Source organism: Chionomys nivalis, chromosome 1 (genome assembly GCF_950005125.1).
Source record: "Chionomys nivalis chromosome 1, mChiNiv1.1, whole genome shotgun sequence".
Lineage (NCBI taxonomy): Eukaryota > Metazoa > Chordata > Mammalia > Rodentia > Cricetidae > Chionomys > Chionomys nivalis.
In genome coordinates, this window is record NC_080086.1 from 160705186 (window position 1) to 160724217 (window position 19032).

Here is a 19032-nt window from a genome sequence, read left to right on the forward strand (position 1 = left end):
GGCTCAAGCATCCCTCAGGGTGACAGTCAGCTGACTCCCTGTTGCCTGCAAGGTGTAGTATTCTCAGCTCCAGCACCAAGTCTGCCTGCATGCCGCTTTGCTCTCTGTCATGATGGTAATGGGCTAAACCACTGAAACTGTAAACAAGCCTCCCCAGTTAAATATTTTCATGAAGAGTTGCCCCGATTATGGCATCTCTGCACTGCATAGAAAACCACAAATAAGAGTCAGCACAATTTCCTTAGCTGGGATGCTGGGTTTTCTCAAAAGGGAAAACTAATCTGAGTGTGAGTATTCATGTATCTCTTCTTCCTCACTACAAATGGCTCCTGCTGTCTTGTCCATGTGGGACATCACCTCCGATGGGAAACCAAAAAATAAATATGTCTTTCCATAAGTGACTTTTGTTGGGTATTTTATCACAGCCAGCAGAAACCTAACAAAGACAGAGGTCCTTGTAGAAGGGGTTGTCCTTGCAGGGTCAACTCTTGATTCAAGTGTCTTCCTTTCTCATTCAACCTTAACTGAGTATACTATCTGTAATTAATATGTTAATACCTTAATGTCTTTGTATTATGATGTCATTCTTTGATGACATGCTGAAGTCAGATTATATATAGTTTACTATTTTCCCAATCAATATTACAACCTAAGAATGTCTAGTCTTAAAAATTCTCCATACATACAATTTTTGATATGTGATGCACTATTTCCTGAATGAATCAATGTTATTGAAGCATCCTATTGCTGTTACATATTTAAATGACAAAAATAAAAAGAATTCTAAACTAGGAATCCTTGGTTACCTAATTTTTGAGAAAGGTGGAAAAAACATGCAGTGGGCAAACTATAGCCTATTCCACACATGATGCTCACAGTCCGGATATCCATCCACCTGCAGAGGATGAAACTGGGTGTGAATCTTTCACCTTGCACAAAAATCAAACGCCTTAATTTAAAACCTAGAACACTGAAGCATCTAGAGAAAAATCACAGGGAACGCTGAAGATATTGGAGTAGGCAGGAACTTCCTGAACAGAATTTCAGCAGCTTAACCCAGAAATCAACATATGGGACTATAGAAAATTTAAGAGGGGCTGGAGAGATGGCTCAGAGGTTAAGAGCACTGGCTGCTCTTCCAGAGGTACTGAGTTCAATTCCCAGCAACCACATGATGGCTCACAACCATCTGTAATGAGATCTGGTGTCCTCTTCTGGTGTGCAGGCAAACACGCAGACAGAATATTGTATACATAATAAATAAGTAAATCTTTAAAAAAGAGAAAATTTAAGAATTTCTGTATATCAAAAAATTTATCAGCAGAGCAAACAGCCCACAGAATGGGAGAAAATCTTTATTAAGACTGGAAGCTAAGAACTAGAATTTCACAAAGAAGTCCCCAAATTAAACACCAATAAAACAAAACTGCCAATCAAGAAATGGGTTAATGAAACAGGTGGTTCTCAAAAGAGACACACAAGTGGCAAATATGTGTTTTTAAGTTTTCAATACCCCTAGTTATCAGGAATACTTAAATTAAGAGTACTCTAAAATACTGAATATAGCACCATCATCAAGAAATCTGACAAATGTTGGAGAAGAAGTGGGGAAATAGGGACCCTTATTCTGGCTGAAGGGAGTGATGATTCATACACCATTATAGAAACCAGTTGGTGATTATTCAAAATATTCAAAATAAAACTGTCATATGATCCAGATACACCATTCCTGGGAATATACCAGGAAATATACCCAAAGGACTCTATATCCTACTGCAGAGACACTTCATGTCCGTGTTTACTGATGCTATATTCACCATGTATAGGAAATGGAACTATCCTAAGTATCCATCAATAAATGAACAAACCATGAAAATGTGGTACATATACAATATGGAGTATTATTTAGAAAAGTGAAATAATGAAATATTCAGGAAAATTTTAGGACCTGTGACATACATTAAGCAAGATGATCCAAATTCAGGAAAAAACTACATGTTCTTCCTCATATATAGATCCCAGCATACAATGTAAATATGTGTGTAAATGGTTATTAGTGGATATTGTGCTGTGAATGATAAATGTCCACCATGGGCTAATGTATTTGGACACTTGTTCCCCAGTTAGCAGCAGTTTGAGCAGATACAACATTGCCTGTGGCCTGAATAAGAAAAACCCAGAGACAGAAATTGGGGTTCAACCCAAAAACCAGAATAGCAAGGCAGCCAAGCTACAAGAGAAGTCTTATCTATAACAAGGCTGGGCAACTGCAGACTAAGCAGCCTAAGCCTCTCTTCTTTCATTTCATATTCCCTTCAGTGCTGGGATTAAAGGTGTAGACCACCACTACCTGGATTTGATTCTGCATTGATCTTGTGTAGCCTTGAACTCACAGAGATCCATTTGCCTCTGTCTCCCAAAAACTGGGATTAAAGGTGTGTGTCACCATTGCCTGACTTCTCAAGCCTTTAGCTTTGCCTCTGATCTTCAGGCAAGATAATTTATTAAAACACAAATAATATACCACTATACTTGGCAGCTGAAATACATCACCACACTTGAGCTTTGAAGGCTTATAACCTCACCCCATTTTTTGCTTGCACCCTCGGCTTCCTGTGCGCTATTGGATGATCTCACAGTTTCCTGCACTGGCTGCCTGCTCCTCTATCTCCCTTCCATTGTGGACTCTCCCTCTGCAGCCATAAACCAAAATAAGCTCATTTTTTTTTGTTCTAGCAGTTGCTTTTGGTCATTGTATTTATCAAACAGCAAAGTAGCTAATACAGCCTAAAACTGAGGAAGGAGAGGATCATATTAGGTGATGGGGGAGAAAGGGATGCAGACGAAAGGTCACACAAGTCATGAAAGAAGATATAAAACTTTTCTTTCTAGTTCCAGTTCTTTCAAAGTTTTTTTCTCTTGCACTATCAACTGTCTATTAAAGTTCCTAGACCTGCTTTTACATGTCATAGGAATCCAACATGTGTTTCTCCTTTGACACAGTAATTGTGAAAGTTGAGTTTTGTTTTTAATTCCATTGACCATTAGTCCAATAGGAACAAGACATGCCTGGGTCCTGAACTCATTTGTCACACTGACCCACTTAGGACAAGTGATTAAAGATATTTTGAGGTAATATCCAGTAAACATTAAGTCGGCCTGGCCTAGCTACCCTAGAGGCATGCGGCATAGGTTTTCCAGGTTAGAATCCATGGCCCCTGGGGTACTCTGTGCCTTTCAGTTCCTGAAAACCAAGGCACCCCCTGGGTAGTGCAGCATTCAGGCAACTTTGTGTTTATCTGTATGTTCCCTTAGAAGTCAAGCAAGCATGGAAGCTTGACAGGACAACTCGTCTTAGAAATTCATTTTGTGGACCCTTCATAGCTTATACAAGTGATTGTATCCTGGCAACTATAACTGTATCGATCCTGGCAATTGCCACTATATTCTGTTTCTGATAACAGTATAAAGAAGTCTCATTGTTCTCAGTAGAAGTTGTCACAGCCTGTATCTTGCTATCATCCCTCCAACCGAGCCTGGTTTAACTTCTTATTGACTATATCAGGAAACCTTGGCCTAGTAAGTAATCATACAGTGAGGAATTTTGTAAATTGAAATTTCTTCTATTTAAGATGATAGTAAAATTTTCTATTGTGGTATTTAGTAAATAAACCTTTGGTATGCATTAAGTATGCTTTTCAAAGAAAAAACTAAATTGCATTCATTTGTGTTTGTATGTGCATGAACAGGTATGTACAACAGTGCTTGTTATGTGTGTGGAGTGGTTGATACACAACTATCAAGACTCAAATTTTTCTTTTCACTGTGAATGCTCTAAGTTCCGATCAAGACATCAGGCTTGCAGTTAGCACCTTTACCCACTTGGCCATCTCAATGGCCTAGACAAAGAGTTTGAATGAGAAGACAACACAGAGAAACACATCTTTATCCCTATACTTACTATTGCCCATGTAACTCTAACGTATACAAAGCTCCTCATTGCTTTAATTAGGCCTTATGTTTGTAAACATTGGGAATCTTCACATTTTTAAAAAAGATTTATTTATTTATTTATTATGTACACAAAGTTATGCCTCCATGTATGCCCGCATGTCAAAGGAGGGGGCCAGATCTCATTACAGATGGTTGTGAGTCACCATGTGGTTGCTGGGAATTAAACTTAGGAGCTTTGGAAGAGCAGCCAATGCTCTTAACCACTGAGCCATCTCTCCAGCCCCAAGTTTTTACATTTTTTATTTTACATGAGCTGTATGTTCTATACGACTTCTTTGCAGAAGAGAATAGTCCATTTGAGATGTACTTCTGAGTTTATACCATAGTGAACCTGGGTAAAGATGACTGTGGAACCCAACAGTTGCAGGGATCATGGAAGAGAAGAGAGAGGAAGGACCTTGAGCTGGAGCAGGATTGAGGCAACAAATTCCACAGGAGTGGGACTGAACCAGCTACCTTGGCTGGAGTGGGCCTGAGGAAGCAAGCTCCATGGTAGCAGAAGCTGGGAGCCAATCCAGTCCCGGGACATTGGTGGAGCAAGACTGATCCAGCGACATGATCCAGAGAAGACCTGAGACAGCAAACTCCACTGGAACAGCTACAGGGGAGTAACCGTTGTTGAGCAAGTGAGCCATAGCCAGAGACCGCTGAGGCTCTGACAGGAATCTGGGACCTTCAAGGGAGTAGACCTAAGCCAGGACCCCTGTGGGTTTGGTTGTGAGTCAGGACCTCCGAGGAACTAGGCCTGAACCAGGACCTCTGCCAGTCTGGATGTGAATCTGGGACCTCTGACAGAGAAGGCAATAACCAGAGATCTCTGCTGTTCCAGGCATGAGTCTGGAACCTCAGAGGGAGTAGGTCTCAATCAGGACCTCTGTGGGTATGGGCATTGGTCTGGGACATCAAAGGGAATAGGAAGGAACCACAAACCTCTGCAGGTCCAAGCATGAGTCTGGTTCCTCTGAGGGAGTAAGCCTGAGCCAAGTCCTCTGCTTGGGTTTGGTCACATCTGAGTCTAGGAACTCTGAGGGAGTAGACTGGACCCAGAGACCTTTTCAGGACCAACTACAAGCCAGGGACCTTGTAGGAGGGGATCCACCCAGGATTTATAGAAACAGGTCAAAGAGAGTAACCTAGCCTAAAGTAGACCTGAGACAGCAAACTCCAAGGGAGCAGAACAAACTCCTAGAGGCACTGAGCTATCTCTAGGATGAAGGAGTTACTGTCAGGGTAACTAGAACTGTGACACTGACTGTACAATGAGGAACAACCACCTGAGCTTTGTATTCACTGGCACCTAGAAGATTAATCAACAGAATCTCAAACAGCCCCAACCACACCTATTAGAGGAGAAGGTGAATAGAAAAGATAAGAAAACACACAACACCACAAAGAGCATCATGACACCAGGAAAACCTAAAGACCCTATAACAGCAAGACTTGAACAACCAAATATAGATGAAGCAGAAGAAAATGACCTAGAAAATAACTACAGGAGAATGTTTGAAACTCTTAAAGAGGAAATCCCTTAATATACGTGGGCTCAACTCACCTATAAAAAGGCACAGACTAACAGATTGGATACGAAAATAGAATCCATCTTTCTCCTGGATACAAGAATCCATCTTTGTTCTGGATATAAGAAACACACCTCAACCTCAAATACAGAAATCACCTCAGAATAAAGGGTTGGGAAAAAAATTTTCCAATAAAATGAACCTAAGAAACAAGCAGGTGTAGCTATCCTAATATCTAACAAAATAGACTTCAACCTAAAGTCAATCAAAAGAGACAAAGAAGGTCATTTCATATTAGTCATAGGAAAAATCCATCAAGAGGAAATTTCAATACTGAACATCTATGTCCCAAATACAAGGGCACGTACATATGTAAAAGAAATACTTCTAAAGCTTAAACCATATATTAAACCCCACACACTAATAGTGGGAGACTTCAATACTCTCCTCTCACCACTGGACAAGTAAATCAGACAAATAAATGAACAGAGAAATAAGGGAGCTAACAGATGTTATGACTGAAATGGACTTAACAGACATCTATAAAATAATCGATGCAAACAAAAAATATACCTTCTTCTCAGCACCTCATAAAATCTTCTCAAAAATTGACCAAATACTCGGTAGCAAAGCAAACGTCAACAAATAAAAAAAAAATTGGAATAACAAAATGTATCTTATCAGATCACCATGGTTTAAAACTAGAAGTCAACAGCAATACTAATCTAGAAAACCCACAAAAATATTGATGTTAAACAATGCTCACCTGAATCATCAATGAGTCAAGGAAATAATAAAGGGAGAAATTAAAGACTTCCTAAAATTCAATGAAAATGACCACACAACATGACCGAATTCATAGGACACAATGAAAGCAGTGTTAAGAGAAAGTTCATAGCACTAAATCCGTACATAAATAAGCTGGAAACAATCCCACACCAGTAAACTAAGAGAACATTTGAAAACTTTAGAAGAAAAAGAAGCAAACTCACCTAATAAAACAAGATGACTGGAAATAATCATATTGAGAGCTGTAATCAACAAAATAGAAACAAAAAAATACAAAGAAGCAAAGAAACAAATAGTGGGTTCTTCGAGAAAATCAACAGAATAGACAAACGTTTATCCAAACTAACCAAAAGTCAGAGAGAGAATATCTAAATTAACGAAATCAGAAATGAAAAGGGGGACATAACAACAGACATGGAGGAAATACAGAGAATCATCAGGTCATATTTCAAAAACCTGTACTACACAAAATTGGAAAACTTAAAGAAAATGGACAACTTTCTGGATAAATATCACTGACCAAAATTACATCAAGACCAGATAAGCAAATTAAACAGACCTATAACTGCTGAAGAAATAGAAACAGTCATCAAAAGTCTCCCAACCAAAAAAAAAGCCCAGGACCAGATAGTTTCAGCTCAGAATTGTACAAGACATTCAAAGAAGGACTAATACCAATGCTCCCCAAATTATTCCACACAACAGAAATAGAAAAAAATTGCCAAACTCTTTTTATGAGGCTACAATTACCCTGATACCCAAGCTACAGAAAGACACTACCAAGAAAGAAAATTAGAGACCAATCTCACTCATGAACATTGATGCAAAAATATTAAATAAAATACTGGCAAATTGAATCCAAGAACACATCAGAACCATCATCCACCATGATCAAGTTGGCTTCATCCTAGAGATGCAGGGATAGTCATACAAAAATCTGTCAATGTAATCCACCATATAAACAATTGAAAAATAAAAACCACATGATCATCTCACTAGATGCCAAAAAAGCTTTGACAAAATACAACATCCCTTCTTCTTGGAGAGAACAGGGATACAATTAACATACCTAAACATAATAAAGGCAATATACAGCAAGCCAACAGCCAACATCAAACTAAATGGAGAGAAACTATCAGCGATTCCACTGAAATCAAGAACAAGACAAGGTTGTCCACTCTCTCCATGTCTATTCAATATAGTTCTTGAGGTCCTAGCTAGAGCAATAAGACATCAAAAGGAGATGAAGGGGATAAAAATTGAAAAGAAGAAGTCAAACTGTCACTGTTTGCTGATGATATGATAGTTTACATAAGAAATCCCAAAAATTCTACCATAGAATTTCTACTACTCATAAACACTTTCAGTAATGTAGCATGATACAAGATTAACTGAAAAAAAAATCAGTAGCCCTCCTGTACACAGATGATAAAAGGGCTGGGGAAGAAATCAGAGAAACAATAACCTTCACAATAGCCACAAATAGCATAAAATACCTCGGAGTAACTCTAACCAAACAAGTGGAAGACCTGTATGACAAGAACTTCAAATCTTTGAAGAAGGAAATTGAAGATGACGCCAGAAAGTAGAAAGAGGCAGTAGAAAGAATTAACATAGTAAAATGGCAATATTACCAAAGCAATCTACAGATTCAATGCACTGTCCATCAAAATCACAGCAAAATTCTTCACAGACCTCAAAAGAAAGGTACTCAACTTCAAATGGAAAAGTAAAAAACCCAGGATAGCCAAAACAATCTTGTACAATGAAAGATCTTCTGGAGGCATCACAATCCCTGACTTCAAACTCTACTCAAAGCTATCTACTGAAAATCGTCTGGTATTGGCATAAGAATAGACAGGTGAATCATTGGAACCGAATCAAAGACCTAGATATTAATACATACATTTTGAACACCTGATTTTTGACAAAGAAGCAAAAATTATCAAAGGAAAAAAGAAAACTTATAAATATGTTATATGTTATATATGTTAAAACAAATGGTGCTGGAATAACTGGATATCAAAATGGAGAAGAATGAAAATAAATTCATTTCTATCACCATGCACAAAACTCAAGTCCAAATGGATCAAAGACCTCAACATAAAGCTAGCCACACTGAACCTTATAGAAGAGAAAGTGGGAAGTACACTTGAACGCATTGGCACAGGAGACCACTTTCTAAATATAAACCCAGCAGCATGGACAGAGAGAAACAATTAATAAATGGGATCTCCTGAAACTGAAAGGCTTCTGTAAAGCAAAGGACACGGTCAACAAGACAAAAAGACAGCCTACATAATGGGAAAATATCTTCACTAATCCCACATCAGACAGAGGTCTTATCTCCAAAATATACAACAAACTCAAGAAAATGGTCATTAAAAGAACAAATAATCAAATAAAAAAATGGAGTGCAGACCTAAACAGAGAACTCCTAACAGAGGAATCTAAAATGGCTGAAAGATACTCAAAGAAATGTTCAAAATCCTTAGTCATCAGAGAAATACAAATCAAAACAACTCTGAGATTCTATCTTACACCTGTAAGAAAGGCCAAGATCAAAAACACTGATGACAACTTATGCTGGAGAGGTTGTGGGGTAAAGGGAACACTTCTGCATCGCTGGTGGGAATGCAAGCTGGATGTCAGTGTGGCTATTTCTCAGAAAATTAGGAAACAATCTTCCTCAAGACCCAGCAATACCACTTTGGGGTACATATCCAAAGGATGCTCAATCATGCCATAAGGACATGTTCTCAACTATGTTCAGAGGAGTATTGATTGTCATAGCCTGGAAACAACCTAAATGCTCCTTGACTAAAAAATGGATAAGAAAAAATATGGTACATTTATAAAATGGAGTACTACACAGCAGAAAAAAATAATGACATCTTGAATGTTGCAGGAAAATGGATGGAGTTAGAAAACATCATTTTGAGTGAGGTTACCTGACACAGAAAGACAATTATCACATGTACTCACTCATAAGTGGTTTTTAAACATAAAACAAAGAAAACCAGCCTAGAAATCACAATCCCAGAGAATTTAGACAACAGTGAGGTCTCTAAGAGAGACATACAAAAATCTAATCTACATGGGAAGTAGAAAATGACAAGATCTCCTGAGTAACTTTGGAACATGGGGACCTTGGCAGAGGGTTGAAGGTGAGGGGAAAGGCAGGGAGGGGAGCAGAGAAAAATGTAGAGCTCAATATAAAAATAAAAAAACAAAAACAAAAACAGAAAACAAAAAAAGAGAGAGGAAGATGAAAGTGGCAGGTTCTGTAGGAGAAAATAGGATATAAAAAGAGAAAAGCAGACAGAGCGAGAGAGCAAGGAGAAGCGGGAAAAAGGCTTAGCTGATTTATAGCTGCCCTTGGTTCCTATCAGGTGTCCGAGTGTGGACCCAGCGTCAGAAGTCTTCCCACATAAGTTAGTATGACTAACTTATCAAAATGCAGACGATTCTGATTCCTGAACAGTATAGAATAAAGACAAGTGGGGATTTAGGTGAATAACTGGTCAGTTTGACGGACGAATGCAAAAGCTGCAGTTACTTAGGATGTAACTGATTGGGCACAGAGGTCTGGTGTGTTCTCAGCATTTCAGGGAATTATGAATGATTATGTGGTGGCACACACCTTTAGTCTCAGCAATCAGGACGCAGAGACAGGTCTATCTTTGAGCTCAAGGTAAGCCTGGTTACAGAGGAAGTTCCAGGACATGAAGGGCTACATAGGAAAACCGATTTAACAACAACAAAAACAAGAAAACAAAAAGAAGTAAAATAAAAAGATTAAACAATGTCTACAGATCATAAGAGCAAGACCAGAGACTACCTAGTTCTCGTGTTGCTGAGGTATAGCTGGACTCACAGTAAATAACTGAGCTCAGCTGGACAGTTTGTTGCCCCCCACTCCCGCACCCGTGTCCACTGTTACAGGTTCCCTGGCCGTACTCCTCTCCCAGTGTCCATGGCTGGTCAGAGACAGCTAAATGCTAAGCTGATTCATTGCTAAGTCTACTGTGTTTAGTCTTCTGTCTCTGATAGACATATAGGTATTTTGGGTAAGAGGAAGGGGAGACTATCTCCTGCATCTGCCCCTTAGTAGCCTCACTGTGCTCTGGGAGAGTTGGGAGCGCTGAGAATCCAGGAAGAGTTCTTCTTGCCCAGCCTATGGCATGGGCTGCATACAATCACAGGTCATGGTACAGCAACACTGGCCAGGTAGACGCAGACCCAGAAATGTCTTGTTAGCGGCATTAGGTTTATTTTATGGAAATGCAGAACTTAAGGTTTTCCAAAAGGCACTTGTGAGGCACAGAGGGAAAGGCAGCTGATTCCTGCCTCAGCCCACAGGGTCACGGAAGTCAACTTTGTCAAATGGAGAACTTGAAGTTCACTTCTTAAGGCAATCTTAAAGTCTGGCATATTGGGCTGTAGGCACAGGACCCATCCACTTCTCTCCTAGATAAAAAAAATCACAGAAGTGTATATATGGTTCTCAGACATGTTTGCAGCAGGATATGGTCCCAAAAATCCCAAGAGCCTTCCAGGACCTGTTTGGCTTCAAGGAGTAGAAGGCTTTTTTTCCCCATGGGGAAGACTTCTTACCCCCATCAGCACCAACCCTGATCTGCTCTAACTGTATAAGCCTTGCATGTTGCAAATACTAGAAACTTCTGTTGTTCTGGTTATTAGATTAAATGTGTGTTGGGCTTGTGTCAAAAGCTCAAGAGAATGGAAACCTGAACTTACCCAGCAAGTAAGCTAGCAACTCCATGCGATCAGAACCAAATAACATGTAGGTTTTATCATCTACGTGGGCAACAGTGGTGGGCAGCCCAAAGGCCTAGAGAAAACAGAGTAGGAGGAAGGTGATAGAGCAGGTGCTTATTATGCTGAGGATGAATGTGCTGGGAACACAGAGAAAAGCAGATAAAATGTTTGCTAAGAGGTTTGGCAGCCTCAGGCATCTTCTCTCCACAACTTCTGTGGCACATAGCTTCTTATGTTAAAAAACCACCATCTACCTCCTTTCCTTCCTTGACTAGGCTTAGGGGAGGGAGGAAGGGACCAGGTGAGGTGCTGCAGATGAGCTGAGGACATCTTAGGATGGGGAGCATGAGCAACCACATTGACATTCCTTCTGTACCTTCAGGCTGGGAATGGGGATACACTTGAAGTTACTCACCCCATAACTGCAGGCCGCATCAGTGGTCTCCTTGAGCTTGTTCTTTACCTGTACTGTGGAGATTTTCTCCAGAAAGAGTTGGCCTTGCTCTGTGGACATTCCTGCCTTCTCTGCAGCCTAGGGAGACAAGGAAGAGCTATTCCCCAGATGGTGACATCCATCTTTCTGGGGGTGACACTGGGCTCTCCTGGTGATGTCAGTGTACAGCCCAGGTTGAGAAGCTACACCTTGAACTATAAGCTCTGTCTCTGACAGTTCAATGAGAAAGTTGTTGAGCAACAGAGTAGTGGATAAGTCATTGAGAGTAGTGGGTTGTTAGAAAGATTTGTTAAATATTAAGTACAAGCAGGCTAAAATCATACATGCACACATATATGTTTTTAGTAACTAGATATGGACATGAGAGGATAAACTAGCCATTCTTTGAATATCTAATGTAGGAGTGATTCGATGTCTCGTGTGTTGAGAGAATAAATGTCAACTATCATCCATATACAGGAAGAAAAGGACATTTCGAGTTTCTTGAGTTCATCCTACAGGACATCTGACTTTGAATCCCCATCCCTCTCTGGCGTGCACTTCCATATTTCATGCTTTTCCATTTATTTCTCATTGAGCATCTGTTTAATTCTCACTTGTCCGTTATCTCTCTGGCTAGTTAAAGTCTCCCTCTTGGTAGTAGTCATAGACTAGTGACGTTTGCATTGTGAGTCTCTGGAGACCTGTGAATGGAAGGCTCCGTCTTTCCCACCCTGGTCCTTTCTATGGTACTGACTATGTCATTTCTCTCACCAATTCCATTTTATACATCTATTGTCCACAGTAGACATTGTCATTGTTGCTACAGATTGAACTCCGGCCTCAGGTCTATTAAGCATGCACTCCACAGCTGAGCTACAACCCTATCCCATGGAAAAATCTTCAAAGACTCCTCTTAGTTCCCACTGGGGTAATTTGTCCCCCTAGACACAGACTTTTCTTTCTAAATCACTAAGAACCTTTTATGTCCTCAGATTCCCTGTGGCATTAGCATGGGGTGGTCCAGTCCAGAACACTCACAGCCAGGATGCTCTGGGACTCCGTGATGTCTTCATCCTGAGGAGAAGAGAACACTTAGCAGGAAGGAGATAGCAGAGAGAGGTAGGGCAGCAGGATCCTGTTTCTGGAAAATCCCCTGAAAGGGGTCAGAATGTCATCTAACTAACTGTCCCTTCCCTCCAGGTTTCAAAGTCCAGCTCTTACTCGAGACCAAATACGCATCCATAGCTCTCTGGACACCTTCTCCAGCAGCTCTGGTTGCTCCATGCTCACAGCCGTGAGGAAGCGCATGGCATTTAGACTTCCTGTGGGGCACAGGAACATAGACCTAAGATTCTGATTCCAATGTCCTGATAGAGGATCAGCTCATCCTTACTTCTGACACCACTCCCCCACCAGCCCCAGGGCCAAGTCACCTGCAGTCTTTTATCCCAGTCTCTCATATGGGTTTTCTAAGCTTAGCCCTTGTTTCTGCCCATTACTCACTTTTGATGAGGTGACTGGGTGGACCTCCTAAGAAAGCCCTGAATATTCTGTTTTCCACTAGATCTGCCAACCTCGTGTGACTCTTTTATTTATTTACTTACCTTTATACCTATTTATTTCATTTCGTTTATACCTATTTATTTCATTTCATTGAAGTTATGGAGAGTTGTGAGAAACCATGTCAGTGCTGGGAATTAAATTGGGTCCACCAGAAGAGCAATTAGTGTTCATAAATACTGAGCCATCACTCCAAACCTCTTCTCACCTTTCTTAAACATCACAGTGTTTAAATCCTTGGGTATGTTGAGGGGAACCTGGAATTGTTGCCCCAGGAGAAGCATATCTTTGTTCATGTATTGGCCTTTTCGGGGAACCGTAGCTGGTGGTTTGTTTCCTGTCAGGGGAGAGTTAGACAATTTTGAGAGAGGATATTTAGGTCTCAGGCTTGGGGAACCCTTAAATAGAGGGCAAACTTCTAGCTTAGGATGTCTGAACTCTGCATACCCAGTGTAGGACAGGCCCCTTAGGTCACAGAATACAACCCTCCTTCCCCCACTGGGAGGCCTTCTTCTGGCATACCACTGTCATTCATGATCCCAGCAATGAGAGCAGGATGCAGCTGCAGCTTGATGTTCCAGAGGTGTTGGTACCTGCATAGGACCTACCAGTACACAGAGAAGAGAGGGAGCCTGTGTGGTATCTGGAGAAGACAAATGGCTCAGGAGGCCTACAGGGTTGTCTCCTGGCTCTAAGTGCAGAGCAGGGAAGACTACTCACACTGACCCAAGGAGAAACTCTCAGCAATCTGAGACAGATACTAGAATATGGATTCTAGTACATTGTTTCCACCCTGCATAGCAGAGATTCTCAACCTATGGGTAGCAACTCTTTGGGGGGGGGGCGAACGACCGTTTAATAGGGGTCGCACATCAGATATTCTGCATATCAGGTATTTGCATTATGATTCATAACAGCAGCAAAATTACAGTTATAAAGTAGCGACAAAATAAATTTATGAGGAACTGTATGAAAGAGTTGCAGCGTTAGCCAGGTTGAGGACCACTGCTGTGGAGCAAACTAGCGCCCCTGATTCTCCCCCCAAAAACTTGCGTCCTTGGAGTTGTTCCTGTTCTTTCTAGGGCCCGTGGGAAGAGAATGTTGACCTTCGGAAAGCAGGACCCTACTTAGAGACACAGCCCGTTTAAAGGCAGAAAGTGAACTTTGGACCGGGAACAGTCTGTGCTTCTCCTAACATTGCCGGTATCTCTGGAAATTTCTTCAGCCCTTTACCCAGACCCAGTGCTCTGCTGTGCAATCGCCCAGACAGCCCTGGCGGCTTCCCTGTCTCACCTCAAAGCCCAGCCAGGAGTACGGGGACAGAACGTCGTAGAACAGTTCCAGAGTTCGCCGCGCTGGCCCCATACTGCACAGGAGGATGAAAGCTAACTTGAAGCTGCTGTCTGCAGAAAGACCCCAGTGTCAGCAGGAAGCTGCCAATTCCAGCCTGTGTACTGTAGATGGGACCGCTGAAGGCCCTAGTGCGCAGCCTCCGGGACAGAGCCCGCCCTCCGGGGCGGGCCAAGGGGGTGTAGCTTGATTGACCAATGATTGAGCGCTGCAGACCACAAGGGCGATAAGGGCGGAGAAAGGAAGGCATGGGCAGAAGAGCCTCTCAGGTGTGTGCAGGCTCTAGACAACTGTGGAACTTTATCTCTCTAACAAAGAGGCAGTACAAAAGGATACGAGTTCGGTGGAACCAAGGGGTTATATTAAATGTAACTCTAAATATCATTTCTTGTCAGGTGCAGGACGTTGTAAAGACTGAGGCGGGGTGGAAACTGAGGCAGGATGGAAGTTCTGAATTACATCTTTTCTTGTGTTCACTGTCTCAAAGATTAGCACAATGGCCGAAACGAATCTAACAATTCACATAGTGGCCTTTTTTTTTTTTATCTTCATCCCATACATTAAAACACACATAAGGGATGCTTGAAATTGCTGATAATATCAAACTCCACACATTATGTTTTTGTCTGCACATGGATTTGTATGGGGTTTAACGTATAAATTTGGCAGATTAATGATGAATAATATAATAACCATAGTATACCAAACTAAAACTTTATGTCTTGTTTTGATAAAAGTGTTACTTTAAAATAGTGTTTCGGTACTACAGTACTTGATCTGATAATTGAGGTGACCACTGAAAAGGAGGCAGGTAGCATACACATTTTGGACCATTGTGGGCACAGTGAACATCCCAACGAAGAAGGCACAGGACTTCTTCAGCTACTCTTATTATTTATTTATTTAGGTCGTTGAGTCAGGGTGTCTCTATATAGCCATGTCTATCCTGGAACTTTCTGTGTGGATCAGCTTGGCCTTGATTTAGACAGATTGCCTGTTTGTATCTCCCAAATGATGCGTTTAAAGGCATGCAACACCATACCTTGCTGTTCTCATGTATTGTGTGTTTGTATAATGTGTGTGTGTGTGTGTCTGCCCCAATACACATGTAGCTTTAGAATCTTTACGTGGGTGTTTAGATTTAAACATTGGTGGCCAGGTTTACATAGTCTGGAAGCAAGCACCTTTACCTGTTGATCCATCTCACCAGCCCTCATGACCCTATTCTTGAGGCAAACATTCGATGGTTTATTGTTTTGTTTCCATTTGCCATTGTTAGACCATGTTTACTGCAGGGAGGTAAAACCATGGGAAGTGAACCTTTAGATAAAGGAAGCACTATTGTGATCCAAATAGTTCACCTGTCATGGCCTAGGGATGAATATGCACAATGACAGCTTCCAGAAGTTATGGCAAGATAGTACGTCTCGAGAATTAATACCTGGTGTGATCAGTCCTTGGTATGTCTGATCCTAAGGTCTCTGAAATCAAGCAGTAAAAGTTTTAAACATCTAGGAAATTTTAATGTAATTCTTGAGACAGTGTTAGTAGGACTAGGGGCCTCACTGCGGCAATGATTGTTGGGGAATTTTAGTTTGCCAATAGATGATAGTAAACTGGGAAAGTATTTTCTTGAATTAAATGTATATATTTTAAATCTCATTTAGTTAAATTATTTGAGATTTTTTTTCAGAGAAGCACATAAAACATTTTCCTCTCATTTGTATTCACAAGGAAATCATCACAAGCAATCTCAGTACAAAGAGCCAATCTTTCTCTTGCCTGGAAAATGCTAAGTTTAGATGGAATGTCTCCCTTGGGGCCATCAGTTAATGTTCTCCGTTGCAAGATTTGTGCCATAACGATGTGGTGGGAACATGAAGAGGTAAGACCTGGGGTCTTCAGGTCATGAGAGCAGCACAATTTCCTTAGCTGGGATGCTGGGTTTTCTCAAAAGGGAAAACTAATCTGAGTGTGAGCATTCATGTATCTCTTCTTCCTCACCACAAATGGCTCCTGCTGCTCTGTCTTCCACATGTGGGACATCATCTCAGATGGGAAACCAAAAGTAAAAAAGTAAATAAATTCGTCTTTCCACAAGTGGCTTTTGTCGGGTATTTTCTCACAGCCAGAGGAAACCTAACAAAGACAGAGGTCCTGGTAGAAGGGTTTGTCCTTTCAGGGTCCAAGACCGTTGATTCAAGCTTCTTTCTTTCCTGGTAAGAAGAGAGTAGCCTCTCCCCATTCATCCTTAACCTAGTTCACTATCCATAATTAATACATTAATATCTCAATGCCTTTGCTGCAGTATTCTTACAATGACATGTCGAAGTCAGATAATATATAGTTTAATAATTTTCCCTATCAATATTATAGCCTAAGAATGTCTAGTATTCTTAAAAATTCTCCATACATGCAATTTTTGATATGTGATGCACTATTTCCTGAATGAATCAATTTTATTGAAGCATCCTATTGTTGTTACATATTTAAATAACAAAAATAAAAAGAATTCTAAACTAGGAATCCTATGGTTACCTAATTTTTAACAAAGGTGGAAAAAAAACATGCAGTGGGAAAACTATAGCTTATTCAACACATGATGCTCACAGTCCGGATATCCATCCACCTGCAGAAGGATGAAACTGGGTGTCAATCTTTCACCTTGTACAAAAATCAAAGGCTTTAACGTAAAACCTGGAACACTGAAGCATCTAGAGAAAATCATAGGGAATGCTGAAGATATTGGTGTAGGCAGGAACTTCCTGTGCAGAATTTCAGCAGCTTAGTCCCAGAAGTCTACATATGGAACTGAAGGAAAGTTAAGAATTTCTGTATAGCAAAAGAAATTATCAGCATAGCAAACAAACAGCCCACAGAATGGGAGAAAATCTGTACTTAAGACTGGAAGCTAAGAACCAGAATTTTACAAAGAATTCCCCAAATTAAACACCAATGAAACAAAATTGCCAGTCAAGAAATGGGCTAATGAAATGGATGGTTCTCAAAAGAGGACATGCAGGTGGCAAATAAGTGTTTTTAAGTTTTTAATACCCCTAGTTATCAGGAATACTTAAATTAAGAGTACTCTAAAATACTGAATGTAGCATCGTCATCAAGAAATTTGACAAATGTTGGAAAAGATGTGGGGAAATAGGAACCCTTTTTCTTGTCTGGAGGGAGCGAAGATTCACACACCATTATGGAAATCATTTTGGTGATTCTTCAAATATTAAAAATGAAATTCTCATATGATCCAGATATACCACTTCTGGGTGTATACTCAGAGGACTCCATATCCTACTGCAGAGACACTTCATGTCCTTGTTTATTGGTGCTATATTCACCAAGGATAGGAAACGGAACCATCCTAAGTATCCATCAATAAATGAACAAACCATGAAAATGTGGTACATATACAATATGGAGTATTATTTAGCTATAAATAAAAATGAAATTATGAAATTTTCAGAAAATTTTAGGACCTGGAACATACATTAAGCAAGATTATCTAAATTATCTAAATTATCTAAATTCAGAAAGAACTACACGTTCTTCCTCATATATAGACTCCAGCATATTATGTAAATATTTGTGTAAATGGTTATTATTGGATATCATGGTTTGAATGAAAAATGTTCCCCATGGGCTTACGTATTTGAACACTTGTTTTCAGTTGGTAACACTGTTTGAGGAGATGTAGCCTTGCCTGTAGCATGAATAATAAAAACCCAGAGACAGAAATTGTGGTTCAACCCCAAAACCAGAATAGTAAGGTAGCCAAGCTACTAGAGAAGTTTTACCTCTACCAAGGTAAGCCGACTGCAGACTAAGCAGCCTAAACCTCTCTCTCCTCTCATATTATATTTCCTCTAGTACTGGGATAAATGGTGCAGGCCACCATTACCTGGATTTGCTTCTGTTTTGATCTTGTGTAGCCTTGAACTCACAGAGATCCATCTGTCTCCCAAAACCTGGGATTAAAGGTGTGTGTCACCATTGCCTGACTTCTTGTGCCTTTAGCTTTGCCTCTGGTCTTCAGGCAAGATAATTTATGAAAACACAGATAATACACCACTATATTTGGCAGCTGAAATACATCACCACAGTTGAGCTTTGAGGGCTTATAACCTCACCCCATTTTTTGCTTGCACCCTCGGCTTCCTGTGAGCTATTGGATGATCTCACAGTTTCCTGCTCTGGCTGCCTGCTCCTCCATCTCCCTTCCATTGGGGACTCTCCCTCTGCAGCCATAAACCAAAATAAGCTCTTTTTTTTTGTTCTATCAGTTGCTTTTGGTTATCGTATTTACCAAACAGCAAAGTAGCTAATACAGCCTAAAACTGAGGAAGGAGAGGATCATATTAGGTGATGGGGGAGAAAGGGATGCAGACGAAAGGTCACACAAGTCATGAAAGAAGATATAAAACTTTTCTTTCTAGTTCCAGTTCTTTCAAAGTTTTTTTCTAGCGCTTTAAACTGTCTATTAAAGTACCTAAACCTGTTTTTATATTTCATAGGAATCCAACATGTGTTTCTGCTTTGACACAGTAGTTGTGAAAGTTGAGCTTTCTTTTTAATTCC

General features: G+C 40.4%; 1 protein-coding gene across 1 annotated transcript; it reads right to left on the minus strand.

Moving 5' to 3' along the window:
• Positions 1-10559: 10559 nt before the first annotated feature.
• LOC130877609 (glutathione S-transferase kappa 1-like) lies at positions 10560-14570 on the minus strand. The gene is made up of 8 exons (XM_057775055.1): positions 14392-14570; positions 13621-13702; positions 13307-13435; positions 12760-12860; positions 12577-12612; positions 11518-11634; positions 11082-11175; positions 10560-10790 (listed from the first exon to the last, which is right to left on the minus strand). Exons 1-8 carry the CDS (start codon positions 14461-14463, stop codon positions 10741-10743), a joined length of 681 nt encoding a protein of 226 aa, XP_057631038.1. The 5' UTR covers positions 14464-14570; the 3' UTR covers positions 10560-10740.
• Between the last annotated feature and the right edge of the window lie 4462 nt (positions 14571-19032).

Coding starts and splice junctions, on each gene's coding strand:
- LOC130877609 (XM_057775055.1), bottom strand. CDS start 14,463: ATGGGGCCAGCGCGGCGAACTCTGGAACTGTTCTACGACGTTCTGTCC. Junction 13,703..14,391: donor ACTCCTGGCTGGGCTTTGAG/GTGAGACAGGGA, acceptor GTGTACTGGTAG/GTCCTATGCAGGTACCAACA. Junction 10,791..11,081: donor GTTGCTAGCTTACTTGCTGG/GTAAGTTCAGGT, acceptor TTTTTTATCTAG/GAGAGAAGTGGATGGGTCCT.